This window comes from Dasypus novemcinctus, chromosome 16, assembly GCF_030445035.2.
Source record: "Dasypus novemcinctus isolate mDasNov1 chromosome 16, mDasNov1.1.hap2, whole genome shotgun sequence".
Lineage (NCBI taxonomy): Eukaryota > Metazoa > Chordata > Mammalia > Cingulata > Dasypodidae > Dasypus > Dasypus novemcinctus.
The window spans coordinates 93,195,568-93,210,324 of NC_080688.1; the positions used below are offsets into that span (position 1 = coordinate 93,195,568).

At 55.4% G+C, this 14,757-nt stretch overlaps 1 protein-coding gene across 3 annotated transcripts in view; it reads right to left on the minus strand.

Annotated features, from left to right (window-relative positions):
* Positions 1-14,757, minus strand: part of ZNF516 (zinc finger protein 516) — a 124,282-nt gene that overhangs the window by 7,338 nt on the left and 102,187 nt on the right. For all 3 annotated transcript variants that reach the window (XM_071208592.1, XM_058277907.1, XM_058277908.2), the window contains exon 3: positions 12,502-13,977. In XM_071208592.1, the coding sequence (XP_071064693.1) occupies positions 12,502-13,977 (1,476 nt within the window). The remainder of the gene's footprint in view (positions 1-12,501; positions 13,978-14,757) is intronic.

The window sequence follows — 14,757 nt, forward strand, 5'->3', positions numbered from 1 at the left end:
GCTTTAAAAAACAGTTCAATTTCCCATATTTAACAGTACAATAGGAGAAATGAACGTAAACGTATCTGTTTGTAAGAAAATGACAAAAGTATTCTCCCCGAGAATAAACCCCCGGTCAGTCCCCCCCCCTCACAGCCACAGGACGACATGCACGTTTCAGCACGTTGTTTCCAGCAGTTCTCTTTCTAATGGCGACTATGATGAATACTGGCGATCCCTGGGAACTAAACATTGGTTCAGTCTTGCTGAGCGCACGACAGAGCACCTTTAGAACGACACCAACGCGGGCCTCCTCCCATTTTGAACATGTTCCAGAACACCAGCCACACCACGGCCAGAATCCTTGCATTAGGCAAGCACGGGGCCCCGAGGGGCATGCCTTTACTCCCCTGAGCCTGGAAGGATTATTCCCACTGCACTTGGAAACGGCTCCTCGCGCCCGACGCCGAAACCAGCTCACGTTTTTCTAGTACGTTTACAATTAGTGCCAAAGAAGGGGCAGCGTGGAGAACAGCCGTGAGAGCATGCGCTACTCCTGGACGTCTAGGATCTAAGCTAGGTCTTCAACTTCTAAAGTTTCGGTTGTCCTTTCCGCTAGAAGCAACCACAGGAATGTGTTCCTAGAGAGACGGCACAATTGCCCTGGTTGAATGAACTTCTCGAGGATCTCCTGTGGAGAAGACACGCTGGAGCGCAGCAGGGTTTGTACACACATTATGTCCAAAAACAGTAAGACCCAGGCCAGGTCTTTCTTTCTCCTCAAAGTCCTCGAGATCGCCAACGAGATGGATCCTTTACTTCTGCCCACGGATGAATCAAATCAATTGCAGCACGTCTACCTGGATCTCCTGCCCGCTGCTTCGGCGCATAGGTGGTTTATATCACAAGTCAATCCAATTAGGCACGATGGAAACTTGCAATTAGTCCATGATCATATAGATAAAAACCAGCGACGTCCGTTCACCACTTGGACGTTGGTGAACAGAGAGCAGCAGAGGAGGAAGCCACGCCTGCGTCGGCCTGCTTCTCCCTCGCATGCCCCCGTGCTCTTCCTCGAATCCACAGCCGACGACCGTTCTCTGACCAAACACAGCAGGGGCACCCACGAGCACAGCAGACGCCAGCCCAGAGGACAAGCCGCTCGGCCCGGCTGGCCCCAGCTGCTGCCACGCGCGCGTGCACACGCGTGCGTTCACGCGACCACAGGCCATGAGAACAAGCCGAGTCCACCAGAGCGCCGACGGTCCTCTGCGCCACTGTTTATTTCTAGGGTAACTGTGAACGACAACTGCTAACATTCACTGAAGGCGCACTGATTAATTTTCAGAGCAGGTACACAGAAGCACTGTTATTATCCCTATTTTGTAGATGAGGAGACTGAGCTTAAGTCACGCACCTGAGGTGGAGAACCAAAGCCAGGCCCTTCCGGCTCAGCAGCCCGACGGCGTTACGATTTACACAGATCCCTCTGAAAACAGAGCCCACGGGCAACGGAGAGCGAGTTTACACTTGGTGTCTATTAAACGCGCAGACCTTCCTTCTCCATCGCCTACTGGATGCTCCACTTAGATGCCCAACACTTTTCAAAAGTAACCGGAACTTAATCCAACACAGCTTTTGTCTTGCTTCTCCTTGCGTTCCCAGCCTCGGGGACGGCTCCTCCTGGAGCCAGCTGCCTAAGGAGAAACTCCTGTCCACTGCCAGTCCCCAGGGGGCCTCCCCCCCAGACACCTGGCAAGTCCAGGTGCCCCGCGCCCGCCCCGCCCACCAGGCCACCTGCGTGTCCCAGCAGGGTCTCACACCATCGCAAGCCCATCTCTGGACAATCGTCCTAAAGACACGAGGCTGGCCCGCCATCCCATGGGTAGGGGGCTCTCCCACTGCCCCAAGAAGAAATTCAAAGGCCGACCTGGGGAGCTGAGGCGGCCCCCCTCACCGGGTCCCTCCCGCCCACTCCCGGCTCCCCCTCCTGTCACCTGCGTGCCCCTCGGCTCCCCCGGGAACAAGCCGTGCTGCCCCCGGCATCCCCACGGCCGGCCCTCGTCCAGCAGCACTCATTTCTCACCCCAGACGCCACGGAAGTCCAGCTTGCTCTTCTCACCAGCTGGCTCTTCCAGCACCCCACACCGTGCTCCTCGCCTCCCCACGTGCGGCGGACCCTTCCTCTCTCCTGCTTTCTCATCTAAGATCCTTGTCTCCCCAGTAACCTGCACAGGGCCTGGCATACAGTAGGTGCTCAGTAGAGACTGTTAATGAGTAGGTAGTGATTACTGTACAACTAAGTGTCCCAAGATTGTTTCAATTAGTTTAGATTATATTAGTTTGTGTATATAAATACACATATATAAGTTAAGTAACTTTAGTGTCACATCAGGTAATTTCTCTGCATGAACACACAACTTTCTAGAATTTAAAAAAAAGACAAAAACCTATGCTTTACATCTTTTAAAGACCACAGGAAGAGTGTGACAAATATCAATCAGGTGATGTCAGTACAGCACTCTAAAAATGAAAAAGATGGCTGATAAGTACACTGAGTCACATTCTAGACATAAATAATCACAGAACTGGTCTATAAACCTCTAAAGTATCCTAAATTAAAAACTTCAATTGGGATTTTTTAAAATAATGAGAACTAAAGGATAAAAAAAAACTTCAAGAGTTAAGCATCTACATATCACTGGCCCCACCATCGATCAGTTTGGCAGACAAATCTTTAGGCAAACTCTTAAGATTCCTAAGTGTTTTAAGGGAAATGGAATTTCACTTGAGAGCCAGAACGTTCTGTGGAAAACACCAGCAAAAGCTCCTTCAAGTGTAACCTGAGGACCAGAGGCCCATCCCAGGCGCTGGGCTCTGGTGAGGGACTGAGCCAGCCGCGTAAGGAGAGAGCCACGAGCATCCAGCTGGACCGGCTCTGTGCGAGGCCGAGGAGAAGCCCTGCCTCAAGAGCCACCACCTACGCCACGGCCAGGATCCACACCCAGACCACAGCCGTGCTACGGCAACCGTGAGACTAGAAGAGTGACAGGAACCATAAGGAACACAGTTTGGGTTCACAGAGACAAATACGAAAATATATATCCACCTTCTCTCTGTGATCATCAAGGAAGAATTACTGCCATAAACTCCCGGCACAACCGCAGATAACGCATTTTGGTTCTCTGCTTGTTCGTGCTCCTCCTCCTCGCTCTGACAGGAGCACTGCGCAGCCGTCACGTCGCACTCTCTGCAGCCTCCCTGGTGGCTCGGGCTCTGCCTCTGCCCCTCACACCCTCTTCTCCAAGAAGCCTCATCTTGGCGGACTCGGTGGGTGGCCTCCACGTGCTGCCTCCACTTACGGGGTGACCTTGCGGCTGCTTCTGCCACAAACACATCACGGGGGCTCTTTGGTGACAGGGGAGCCCTGTTTCTGCTGAATGGGACAGTGCCACCTGCTTCTAGTTGAGGTCGTGTGCATCTGGAAAACTTTAAATTCAGTGAGATGGTATATTTGTTTCATAAATGGTCATGGAATACCGTCAGGAAATAACTGCTTTACATTTCACAACTATGGAGGAATTATTAGGAGAGACATCACTTACTGAAAGGCTATAATTAATGGCAAGACCTTTTCTCAACCAGAGATGAGGAAGGGACCTTTAACAACAAACAAAAATCCTAAAAATACAATAAAACCCCCCAAAAGACCCTGATGGGATATTAGCAACATCCGTTTTAAACCCAGCTCGATCATGAATTAGCACGAGGCTCCCGGCAAAGCCGCCGCAGCTATCTGCCGCGTTTTCTTGGGAAGGGGGCACGGACAATAGAACGCTTCTCCAACTCCCGCTGGGATCTAAATCGTCACCGCCATCCACCGTGAGTCCCAGGGATGATTCGACACGTAGGATGTGGCCTCCCCCAGAAGGGGACTCTGGTGGCAACGAAACTCTGCACTGGCCACGGGAAGAGCCTGCAGTTACAGAACCTTCCACAACTAGTGGCCGGGAAGATGGACGTCACGTGGGCCTGGCTCGGCCCAGCCTCAGACCAAGGGCACAACGTCCCGTCCGAGGGCCCCACGGGCTGGCCCCCCGTGGTGTGGGAGTCCCCGTGTTAAGCGACACACGGGACCCCGTCGTGCACACATCCAAAAGCGCCGCGCGGGCCGGCGTAGACAGAGCGCTCACGTGCAAAGCCCACAACCTCGAGCACACGCGCCCCGCGCCCGTGCACACGGCTTCCTTCCCACCAGACGTCCTGCCATAGAGCGCGTGCAAGGCCGAAAATCACCTCGGACGCACACACGACTGCGAAACCCCACACGGAGCAGGGAGGTTGGGAAAAGCGGCTTCTTTCAAATGCCAACCTATATCCAAAGCACCCTAAGGGAGAAGGATTTGCAGTGTCTTAAGCCACCTCCCCTCTCCAGGGCCCCCCGTCCCACAGCGGCCGCGGCACTGACCGGCCAGGATGCCCCCCAGCGCGTTTCGACCACCGACAGCGCGTCCTGAAGGCCAGGTCCCACTCGGGGCCACGCGAGATAACGCACACGTCTAGCTTTAGCGCGGCGCCGCACAGCTCTTCCCAGCTACCACGTTACAACCCAGACACCCGATTAATCCTAAAACCCACTCGTTCGGGGGCCTCGGTGGAGGTGGCGTGAACTTCCACTCGGCGGGGCCCACTAGACTCAAATAGCACTGTGGGAGCGAGGGGGGCCGTTAACATATGAACGCACCAGCCGCGTGACTCCACGAACATCACAGAGGCCACCGCGGATGAAGCACTTTCTCAAAACAGACACCAGCTCTAGCCTGCGTGTGCACGCACAGGGGGCCTGTTGCGGCATCACTTACCGCCTGGCCGCGTCATTTTGCATCAGGCTGGCTCCTGGGTGCAGCCTTCACCCATCTGATCGAGAGACCCTGCGCTCCCCGTCACTCTAGCACCCGGGGGTCTCCCGACACCCAGGGGTCCCAGCCTGGCGTCAGCATATGCACGCTTTCCAGCCAGCGGCCGGGGTCCCTGCCACCCTGCCCCCTGGCTGGGGACCTGGGGCCTATGACACATTGCTCAAATCAGAACTGAAACAAGGCTGGGAGCGCATTGGTTGCAATTTGTGATGGCAAATTAGCATATGCTCATTAGCATATTCATTTCTGAGGTGTCTTCTCATTAAAATAGAACATTTGCAAACAGGCTTATCGCAGATTAAAACCACTTGATGCAAAAAGGAAAAAACCCAGGTGCTGAATTGGGGATGTTGGTCTAGAGCTGTAAAAATGCCCGGGGCCCCTCACCTGGCCGGGGCCAAAGGCTGTGGCCAAGACAAGCGGCGGCAGCGAGCATGACGCCCGGAGCCCTGCGCATGGCGGGGGACGGGGTGGTACCTGAGTGGGCTGCGCCGGGAAAAGCGCTCACTGCGCCCGGTGCAGGTGACGTCCCCGTGGTGGACCCGGGCGCGGAGCATCCCTGCAGCTGTGGCCATGGCGCCAGGCTGGCTGTGGAGGTGAGGAGGCAGCGGGCAGCGAGGGCAGGAGGGACGCAAGAGGAAAGCGCCATCAGTCTGTCTCGGCATTATGGCGGCTGCTTCAGGCACCTGCCAACCTCACCCCTGCGCCAGGGTGCCTCTGGGCCCACCGGGCAGGGCTGCGGGATCGAGATGACCGCAGTGTGGCAGGGGCGCGGCGGGCGGGGGGCGATGGCAGGCGAGCTGTGCCTCAGGCTGCCAGCCCGCGAGGCCAGGACAGAGAGTGGGGCCCAAGCAGGCACGGCTCCCCCCGGCCGCTGCTGGACCGCCTGGCCGCTGGCCTCAGGGCCTCGGCTCAGGCCAGGCACATCTGCCCAGGACCCCTGAGCCTGGAGCAGCACCCCAGCGTGATGGCGCGGCCAGGCGCAGCGTGGGGGGCGTCAAGCCCCATCTTCTCTGTCAGCTCGCTGCCTCCGCGCTCTTTCTCCTTCCCATCTGAAAAGACATGCTCGGCTTCTGTTAGGAATAGAAGGGCACCTGTCTGTCCACTGCTCTAGTTCACTAAGTTCCCGCTGAAAAAAAGAAAAGACTAAATTCCCCTGGAAGAGGAAGAAAACGTTCCTGGGTCTGATTTCCACTGTAAAGCTTTCCAAGGCCATGGGGAAAGTTCCAACATATTAACTTGAAAAACTGACACCTACAAGAATATTTTTTAAATTATGTTTTATGTAGCTGAGTATTTGTGTCTAAGGTCTAACATTTGAATGTAAAATCCAAACGAAATGGATGACAAGTGGATATATCTTAGTCAAGTTGGCTGAAAATCAAATATGCATTACTAGTTTTCTTAAATTTTTTTAAAAGATTTTTTAATTTATTTTTATTTCTCTCCCCTTCCCTCCCCTCCCCAACCCGGTTGTCTGTTCTCTGTGTCTATTTGCAGCGTCTTCTTTGTCCACTTTTGTTGTTGTCAGTGTCTCGGGAATCTATGTGTCTTTTTGTTGCGTCATCTTGTGGTGTCAGCTCTCCGTGTGTGCGGCACCATTCTCAGGCAGGCTGCACTTTCTTTCATGCTGGGCGGCTCTCCTTACAGGGCGCACTCCTTGCGCGTGGGGCTCCCCTACGTGGGTGGCACCCCTGCGTGGCAGGGCACTCCTTGCGCGCATCAGCACTGTGCATGGGCCAGCTCCACACGGGTCAAGGAGGCCCAGGGTTTGAACTGTGGACCTCCCATGTGGTAGGCGGACGCCCTAACTACTGGGCCAAGTCCGCTTCCCGCATTACTAGCTTTCTTGCCCTAATTTGAAGAGCGCCTCAGTGGATAAAACCATATAAAATCATTTTTACATTTTGGGTAATATTTATAGTCCAAGAAATGTGTGAACCATAAAGCAAAACGTCTCAAATTTCTTAATAGGTGATAAAAATGAATCTTAAGAAATTTAAGAACCTGCCCACAAAGCATATGACTTTAACACTGCCTGATGTAGGCACACAAGGAATGAGAATAAATCCCCACCGCCACACCCTTGCAGCTTTTTGCGTGCTGTCTGCTCTCTGTGTCCACTTGCTGTGTGTCCTTCTGTGTATTTATTAGTTTTAATTTCCCTCCCCCCCCTTGTGGCTTGCTTGTTGTTTTGCTCTCTGTGTCCATTCACTGTGCGCTCTTCTGTGTTTTTGCTTTGTCTCTCTTTCTTGTTGTTGTCACATCACATTGCAGAGTAGCCTCTCCTCAGTGCTTGCGGGTGAGCCTGCCTTCACAAGGAGGCCCCGGGACGTGAACCCAGGGCCTCCCGTATGGTAGACGGGAGCCCAACTGATTGAGCCACAGCCGCTTCCCAAGAAGAATAAATTTTAACTCTATGTGCTGTTTCACCAATGAAAAGCCATCTACACATTGCATTCCCAATAGACCCGAGCAGCCACTCCCTCCTGGGAACAGCTCCGCTGTTGTAACTGATCTAATGTCACGGTTCCTGGATGGCCTGTGCCCCCCATGGCCCGTGGGAGTGAACCTTCCAGGCAGCCCAGAAACGAGGTGCTGCCAGAGTCCCTGCCATCAGACCCAGTTGGCATGAACTAATTTTAGCACGTCTGTTTCATCCAAGAGCCAGCACGCCATCTTTCAGGAAGAACTCCCCTCCCCGTGCTGGGTCTAGGAACCTCTCAGCTCTAAAGCAGTTCCATTCCCCGTTCACTTTCATCACAAGCACTGGGCCATTGAGTCCCCATGAAAACAGGGGCGGAGGGGACTCCGGAAGCCGGAGGTCCCTGGGCATGACGCGGACTACGCCTTGGTGTTGATTCTCACCGCGCCGGCACAAGGCGCCGGAGGGATGGAGACAAACAGCTCATCCCTTGGGCCTGACACTCACATCATTTGAAAGCTGAGGCATGATGGTATTTCTCCTAAATGGTTCTTTCAAGTGGCCATTTCCTATCCAATACAGCGACAACCAACACCAAAGCCCTCAGTCTCCCTGAGTTGGCCGTGCACATACACACGAGCTTCTCTCATGCATTTTCCAGCCTCATTGTTTCTTTTACATGGTAAGGAGAGGCACTTGCCTGTTATGGGCAATACTACATGCCCGGCTCCTCCAGAGCTGAGTTCACCCAAAAGGTTACAGCTGAATTGGAGAGCTTCAGGCAAGCAAACAGCTCTACCACCTGATCTAGAAACCAAGAGGGCACTGGAGAGTCCTTAAACCTAGAGGGAGAGGTGGCAAGCCTTACACAGACACATGCAGGCTCTTCCCAAACCCCTGCAATGATTAACTTTACTACACTGTGATATGCCCAACTAAAAGGGGAGGAAAGACTGGGAAGATTGTACATGCACAGAGATCCAATAGTTCAGAGAGGGACAAACCTCACATCATTGTAATAGTAGAGTTTCTCCGGTATAAATGATGGGGGAAAAGTCCCAATGAGAAAGACTTTCTCTAGCTATCATTCTATCTAGAGATCACCCTTCTATTACCTTCAATTTCATGCTAAAATCGTATTACCAAAGAATGTAGGCTGGCCATAAAGTCTGGAAACAGAGATGACATTAACACTTTATTACTAACACAAATATCAACAAACCAATTGTTCTCTGTGCATATACGTTTCCAGGCTGGGAGCCACGTGTAGAATGATGACAGTAAATGAGGCATTTTAACTCCTAGGGTCTGTGTGAGCCCCTACGGGAGGGGCTCTGGGCATTTCCAGGTCTTCCCTCCTCTTTGGGAGGGTCTCTCGGCTGCTCACCTGCACGCAGACACCAGTCAATCCATCGCATGTGGGAAAAGTCTTGCAGGATGAACATTCCTAACTTCTGAGTAAAACCCTGAACATCTGAGGAGCATCAGGTAGACTACTCCACTGAAAAACCCCAAATCCACACGGCTAGCTCCCACAACTAATTCACCCACACAGTGTTAGATACACCCACGCAATGCTTCCAGAAGATCCTTTTCTGCACATGTCTACTTGCCCTATAGCAATTGTTCGAACAATGACCTAGACAGAGAAGTGTGACCTTCAGGTTTGTGGATAAACCAAAATAGGAGATACAGATCAAATGCACAGGATGGCAGAAGGGAGATTGAGTACTGGGAGACTAGCAAGAAGCCAAATCAAAATAATTAATTTGGACACGGGGAAAAACTGGGAGTCAGACGATACGTTTTGTATCAATGCTAAATGTCTGAAACTTGACAACTGTATTTAAGGTGGTACCAAGCAAATATCCTTGTTCTTAGAAATGCACCTGTGTCCAAGGAGCATGATACAGTCAGCCTGCTCTCAAGAGCTTAGAGAATAAATGGATGGAAGGACAGACAGATGTTAGAGAATGACATGGCAAATGTAGTAAAACGTTCAAATTGGTGGCTCTGGGTCTCTGGGTGGGGGCTGGATGCTGGAGTTCTCTGTAGGGGTTTTGTATTATTTTTGCAACTGTCCTGTAAGTTTGAAATTTTAAAAATTAAAAGTCTAAAGAAAAAAAGATGAATTATTATGTCTCAAAGGCAAAAACATAGATAGCAAGGAAGTAAAGGCTAAGCAGCAATAAATGGACAAACTAAAGAACTCAGCCATGTGTTGCTACCATGGTTTTTCTGGGTGACACCCATTTCCTAGGCTACGGTAACTGAAGCCGAGCCTCCCTGATGGGACGGGCAGCTCCCCGAGAGGCGGGCCAGGCCACACGGCTTGGCCGGCCGCTCGGGCACCACATTTCAGGAGGGTCATGAAGGAACATTCCAGCAAGCAAGAGCCGAGAGCGAGGGCTGGAGTCGCACGGCACCAGTGGGTAGGCACGCCGGTCGGCGGGGACGGGCACGGCGGACAAGCGCGGGAGGCCCTGGAAGGGCCGTCCAACCCGGGACCCCACAGTCCACCCTGGGCGCCCCACACTGAGGCCAGGCGCCGACTCCGGTGGGGGCACTGGGTATCCGACTTCTTGACCCCTCTTGGGGACAGTGAATGAGGCTTTGGACAGGCTGAGCTGGGTTCTACACCTGGGCAGCCCGAGCTCTAAAACACTCCCCTACACTAGTGTATTAAGACCAAAAGGCTTAAAGCAGTCCCCTTAGGGACCCGGATCACAGCGCACTCCAAAACCACACCACCTGCTGACGTGACCCCTGCGGCCACGCCGCGTGCTCGTCAAAAGAAAACGGTCCACGGAGAGCACTTCTGCTCGACGGGTGACATGGCATTTCTCACATTTCAAAGATACTTAACTTCTCTCTTAAATGTCTTCAGAACCATTTGTAAAAATTTTGAAGAAAAAGGAGCATATTTCAGGCACCTTTTTGCATTAAATTCTGTCCTCTGAATGAACTGGAAACTTTCAAACTTTCTTGGAAAAAATAAATAACCCAGGCACGCAAGGAAGCACAAGGGGGCTATAACAAAGTGAGCGCGCCGCTCGCTCAGTGAGAACTGCTGTGTGAGGCCACGAGAGTGCAACCAATTAAACTACAAGTCTCGTCGACTGAGTGAGTCATTCAAACCCTGGGCAAAGGGCTAACTTTCACCCTGCTGGGAGGGCACTCGTGGGAGGCTGGGAGAGCAAGCGAGAACCACCGGGAAACATCGCAAACCTGGGCCTCACTTCCTGTTGAAAGCTTTTCTGCTTCAGGTTGTTCTAAGAAAACACACACTAAAGAACGCAGGCTGGCTCAGGCCCAGTCAATAGATTTCCATTCAGTGTAAACAGCAAATAATTTGTATGACAAAAACATATTGTGAGACTGTGCAGGATTCGCTTAATGTAACTGAAATTGGTGAGCGCTAGCTTAACGATGGTGTCTCGATGATGCCGTAGCACAGGCCGCTTAGGCTCTGAAAAGGGATTAGGATCTTAAAATAAGCGAGGGAAGCCAGGGGTCACCGTTTCTTGGTAACACCTTGCCAGAGCAGCTTCAGGCAACCTTCCAGGGCCAGGGCCCCGGCTCCGTCTAAAAGTTCAGAAAGGGCTGATCCTGCGCAGGAGTAAAAAGAGCGCTGAGCTCTCTAAAACACAGGCAGGCTGAGGCAGCCTCAAGGGCCTTCACCAGAGAGGCCTGCAGACATTCAGCCCAGCACCTGAGATTCTATTTCAGGTAAGCAGAAGCCACAGGCACCGCTGCACTCTAACCAGGAGGGCCGCCAAGTCACAGGAGGCAACGGGGAGCTCGGCAAGGGGCCCACGCTGACCGCCCAGCACCAGGCTCCCCAACAGCCCAGCAGACCCGGCCTGCACTGACCACCCAGCACCCCCCAGACAGCCTCCCAGTGGACCCGGCCCGCGCTGACCGCCCAGCACCCAGTGCCCCCCGACAGCCTCCCGGTGAACCTGGCCCGCCTGTCGCCAGCACTGCACCCAGCCCTGCGTCTCCTCCCGCCGTCGTAGACAGTAACCTTTTAAGGAATTACAGGCTCATGATCAATGGCGCTGTTCAAAGAAGGGTCGGCATCACCCCAGGAATAAACCGAGTGCACCACGGGAGTTTTTGTTTTCTCGGAATTTTACTACTTAAGATTTCCCAGTTTCCCAGATGTTAACCGCCGGCTACTTCCCACTGTACTCAAGAGCAGGCCGCGCCGCAGGTGTCCTCCCTGGAGAGCCGTCACTATCCCAGAACTTTCCTGCGCACCTGCACACTCTGCAGGCTCTGCTACTGAGCAGGAGGGCCGGCTGGCTGTTTTAATTTTTAGAAACTCTGTGTATAGAAACGAACCTAAAACGATCACATCAGTGAGCACTGTCTTTTGAGAGACAAGGTCGGTGAAGGTCACAGGCTTTGTCTAAAAGGCCAGTCAGGGCTGCCTGTGCTGGTCGAATTCCAGCATGGAGGAGACGGAACTGGACTCTCCGGGCCACGGCCCCAGGAGCCACGGCTGCTCGCTGAGCTGTTGCCAGAGCAGCGTCCCGTGCCCACACAGCGGCAAGCCCCCGGAGCGGGCAGGAGCGAGCCTGTGGGCATCGTGCCCAGGCCAGCAGGGCAGGCAGAGGCTGCACCCTGAGCTGGGGGGCCAGGCCGTACCCCGATCTCCCAGGATGGGCCCTGAGCTGGGGGGGCCATGCCGCATCCCAACCTCCCAGGACAGGTCCTGAGCTGGGGGGACAATGCTGTACCCCAACTCCTAGGATGGGCCCTGAGCTGAGGGGGGCTGTACTGCACCCCCGACTTCTAAGATGGGCCTTGAGCTGGGGGGCCATGCTGCACCCCGACTCCCAGGATGGGCCCTGAGCTGGGGGAACCATGCCGCACCCCGACTCCCAGGACGGGCCCTGAGCTGGGGGAACCATGCCGCACCCCCGACTCCCAGAATGGGCCCTGAGCTGGGGGAACCATGCCGCACCCCAACTCACAGGACGGTCCCTGAGCTGGGGGGCCGTGCCGCACCCCGACTCCCAGGATGGGCCCTGAGCTGGGGGGGCCGTGCCGCACCCCGACTCCCAGGATGGGCCCTGAGCTGGGGGGGCCGTGCCGCACCCGACGCCCCGGGGGCTCGCTGGGACGCGCAGAGGCCGGCCTCGCGGCAGCCCCGGCCCTGACCGCGCTTACCTCTGTGCTCCGCCGCCGGCCCGTTGGCGCCCCAGCTCTGGTAGAGGGGGGTGAGGTCCTTTGGAATGTACGTCTTGAAGATGTTGAGGATGTCCAGGCGCTTCTCGTGCCGCTCGGGCGCCGCCTCCTGCTTGAGCGCGTGCACAACGGCGGGGGCGCCAGGCGGGCCGGGCTGGGCCTGCGCCGCCGCGCTGCCTCCTCGGGGGGCGGCCCCGCAGGGGGCCAGCGTCCTCAGCTCCTGGGCGGCCTTGGGGGGCGGCTCGCGGGGAGGCAGCGGGGGGCCCCCTTCGCCTCTCCCAGGGTGCTCCGTTTTGCACGCGGGCTTGCAGGCAGGCTGAGAGCCGAATTTGGCTTTCGCGGAGTCGGGGGTGCTGTGCTTCGGGGGGGCGGCCAGGCTGGTCCCCGCCGGGGCCACGGCGGGCTTCTCGGCCGGCTTGCCTCCGGCCGCGGGCTGGGGACCCGCCCGGGCGATGACGGTGGGCGAGGGGGTGGCGCTCCTGCTGAAGCCGCAGGGCACGGGCCCCACGGGGGCGCCGGCCTCCTGCCTGGCCGGGGGCCGGGTGTGCTCTTGGGCATGGCTGGGCTTGGTCAGCCGGTGCCCGTCGGGGCCTGGGGCCCAGGGCTCGCAGGCGCCCCCCGGGAGGCTTTCCTTACTCTTCGGCATGCCGGCGGCCTTTGCGGCCCCTCCCACGGGAGAAGGGCTGCCTTTGGGTCCCTGGGGGGTGCCGGGCACGTGCGTGCGCGTGAACCGCGCGATGGGCAGCGGCTGGCACTCCTTGCCCCCCAGGGCGGGTGGCGGGCCCGTGCGCCCGCTCCTGGTCAGGAAGACCCAGCCGCTCTTGACGCCCCTGTAGCCGTTGTGCTGCAGCCACGGCGGGGCCACGGCGCTGCCGCTCACCTTGTGCCAGATCCGCTTGTGCATCCACAGCACCTCGGGGTAGTAGGTCTTATGGGTGCAGTAGGGACACGGGTGCGCGATCAGGGCCGCCTGCGCAGACGAGGCGGCCTCCCTGCTGCCGGGGCCGTCCCGCGTGGACCGCTCGCTGAGGTCCAGGGGGAGCAGGTCAGGAGCCGGGGCCTGCCGTCCGGCTGCTGGGCGCCCCTGGCTGTGCGGTCCCCAGGACTTGTCCCTCGGGCGCTGAGCCTGGCTCTCGAAGGGGAGCTGCAGATCGGCTCCTTCCGGGAAAGCCACGCCCGTACCCGAAGGGGGATCTGCAGGGTCGCTCGAGCCTGGAGCCTCGGGCTTGGGGTGAAACGCTGGCGTCTTGAAGTCGAGAGAAAACCTATGCTGTTCGGATCTTTTGGACGTGTCCTTACTGTTGTTTTCAAGTACGGCCACAGAAGCCGGGATCCCCATTTTGGACTCCGTGGGGCCTTTCTCCAACCTGTTACTTCCCGCTCTGTGACCTTGACCTCCACCAGACAGCACAGGAAATGCTGCGTCCTCAGAGAAGTTGCAGCGATATGGCTTTCCCCCTGGAGAATGCAAGTAAAAAGGTGAAATTACTACTTCGCATCAGAACACAGATGACACAGGAAAGGTAGCAGTTACCTAAATGCATATCCAAAATGTAGTTACATCAGACCAGTGGATATGAATTATGTTTGACATTTAGAAAAATAATACAATTCTTGAGTTTCGTTTGCTCTCAACCAACCTTTTTTTTTTAAAGATTTATTTTTATTCATTTAATTCCCCTCCCCTCCCCCAGTTGTCTGTTTTCTGTGTCTTTTTGCTGCATCTTGTTCCTTTGTCCGCTTCTTGTTTCTTTGTTCGCTTCTGTTGTCCTCAGCAGCACGGGAAGTGTGTGCGGCGCCATTCCTGGGCAGGCTGCACTTTGCTTCGCGCTGGGCGGCTCTCCTTATGGGGTGCACTCCTTGCGCGTGGGGCTCCCCTATGCGGGGGACACCCGTGTGGCAGGGCACTCCTTGCGCACATCAGCACTGCGCATGGGCCAGCTCCACACGGGTCAAGGAGGCCCGGGGTTTGAACCGTGGACCTCCCATGTGGTAGACGGACGCCCTAACCGCTGGGCCAAAGTCCGTTTCCCTCAACCAACCTCTCTTGAGAGCTAACCAGACATAAGAACAATATGGTGATATCCTTTCAAGTGATTAAAATCATGCAAAACAAAACAAAACAGCTGCACACCCAGTTACATGCAGTCAATTGTTACTAGTTAACCAGGGGTGACGAGTTATATTAAAAGTCAGGGAGGGAAACGGACTTGGCCCAGTGGTTAGGGTGTCCATCTA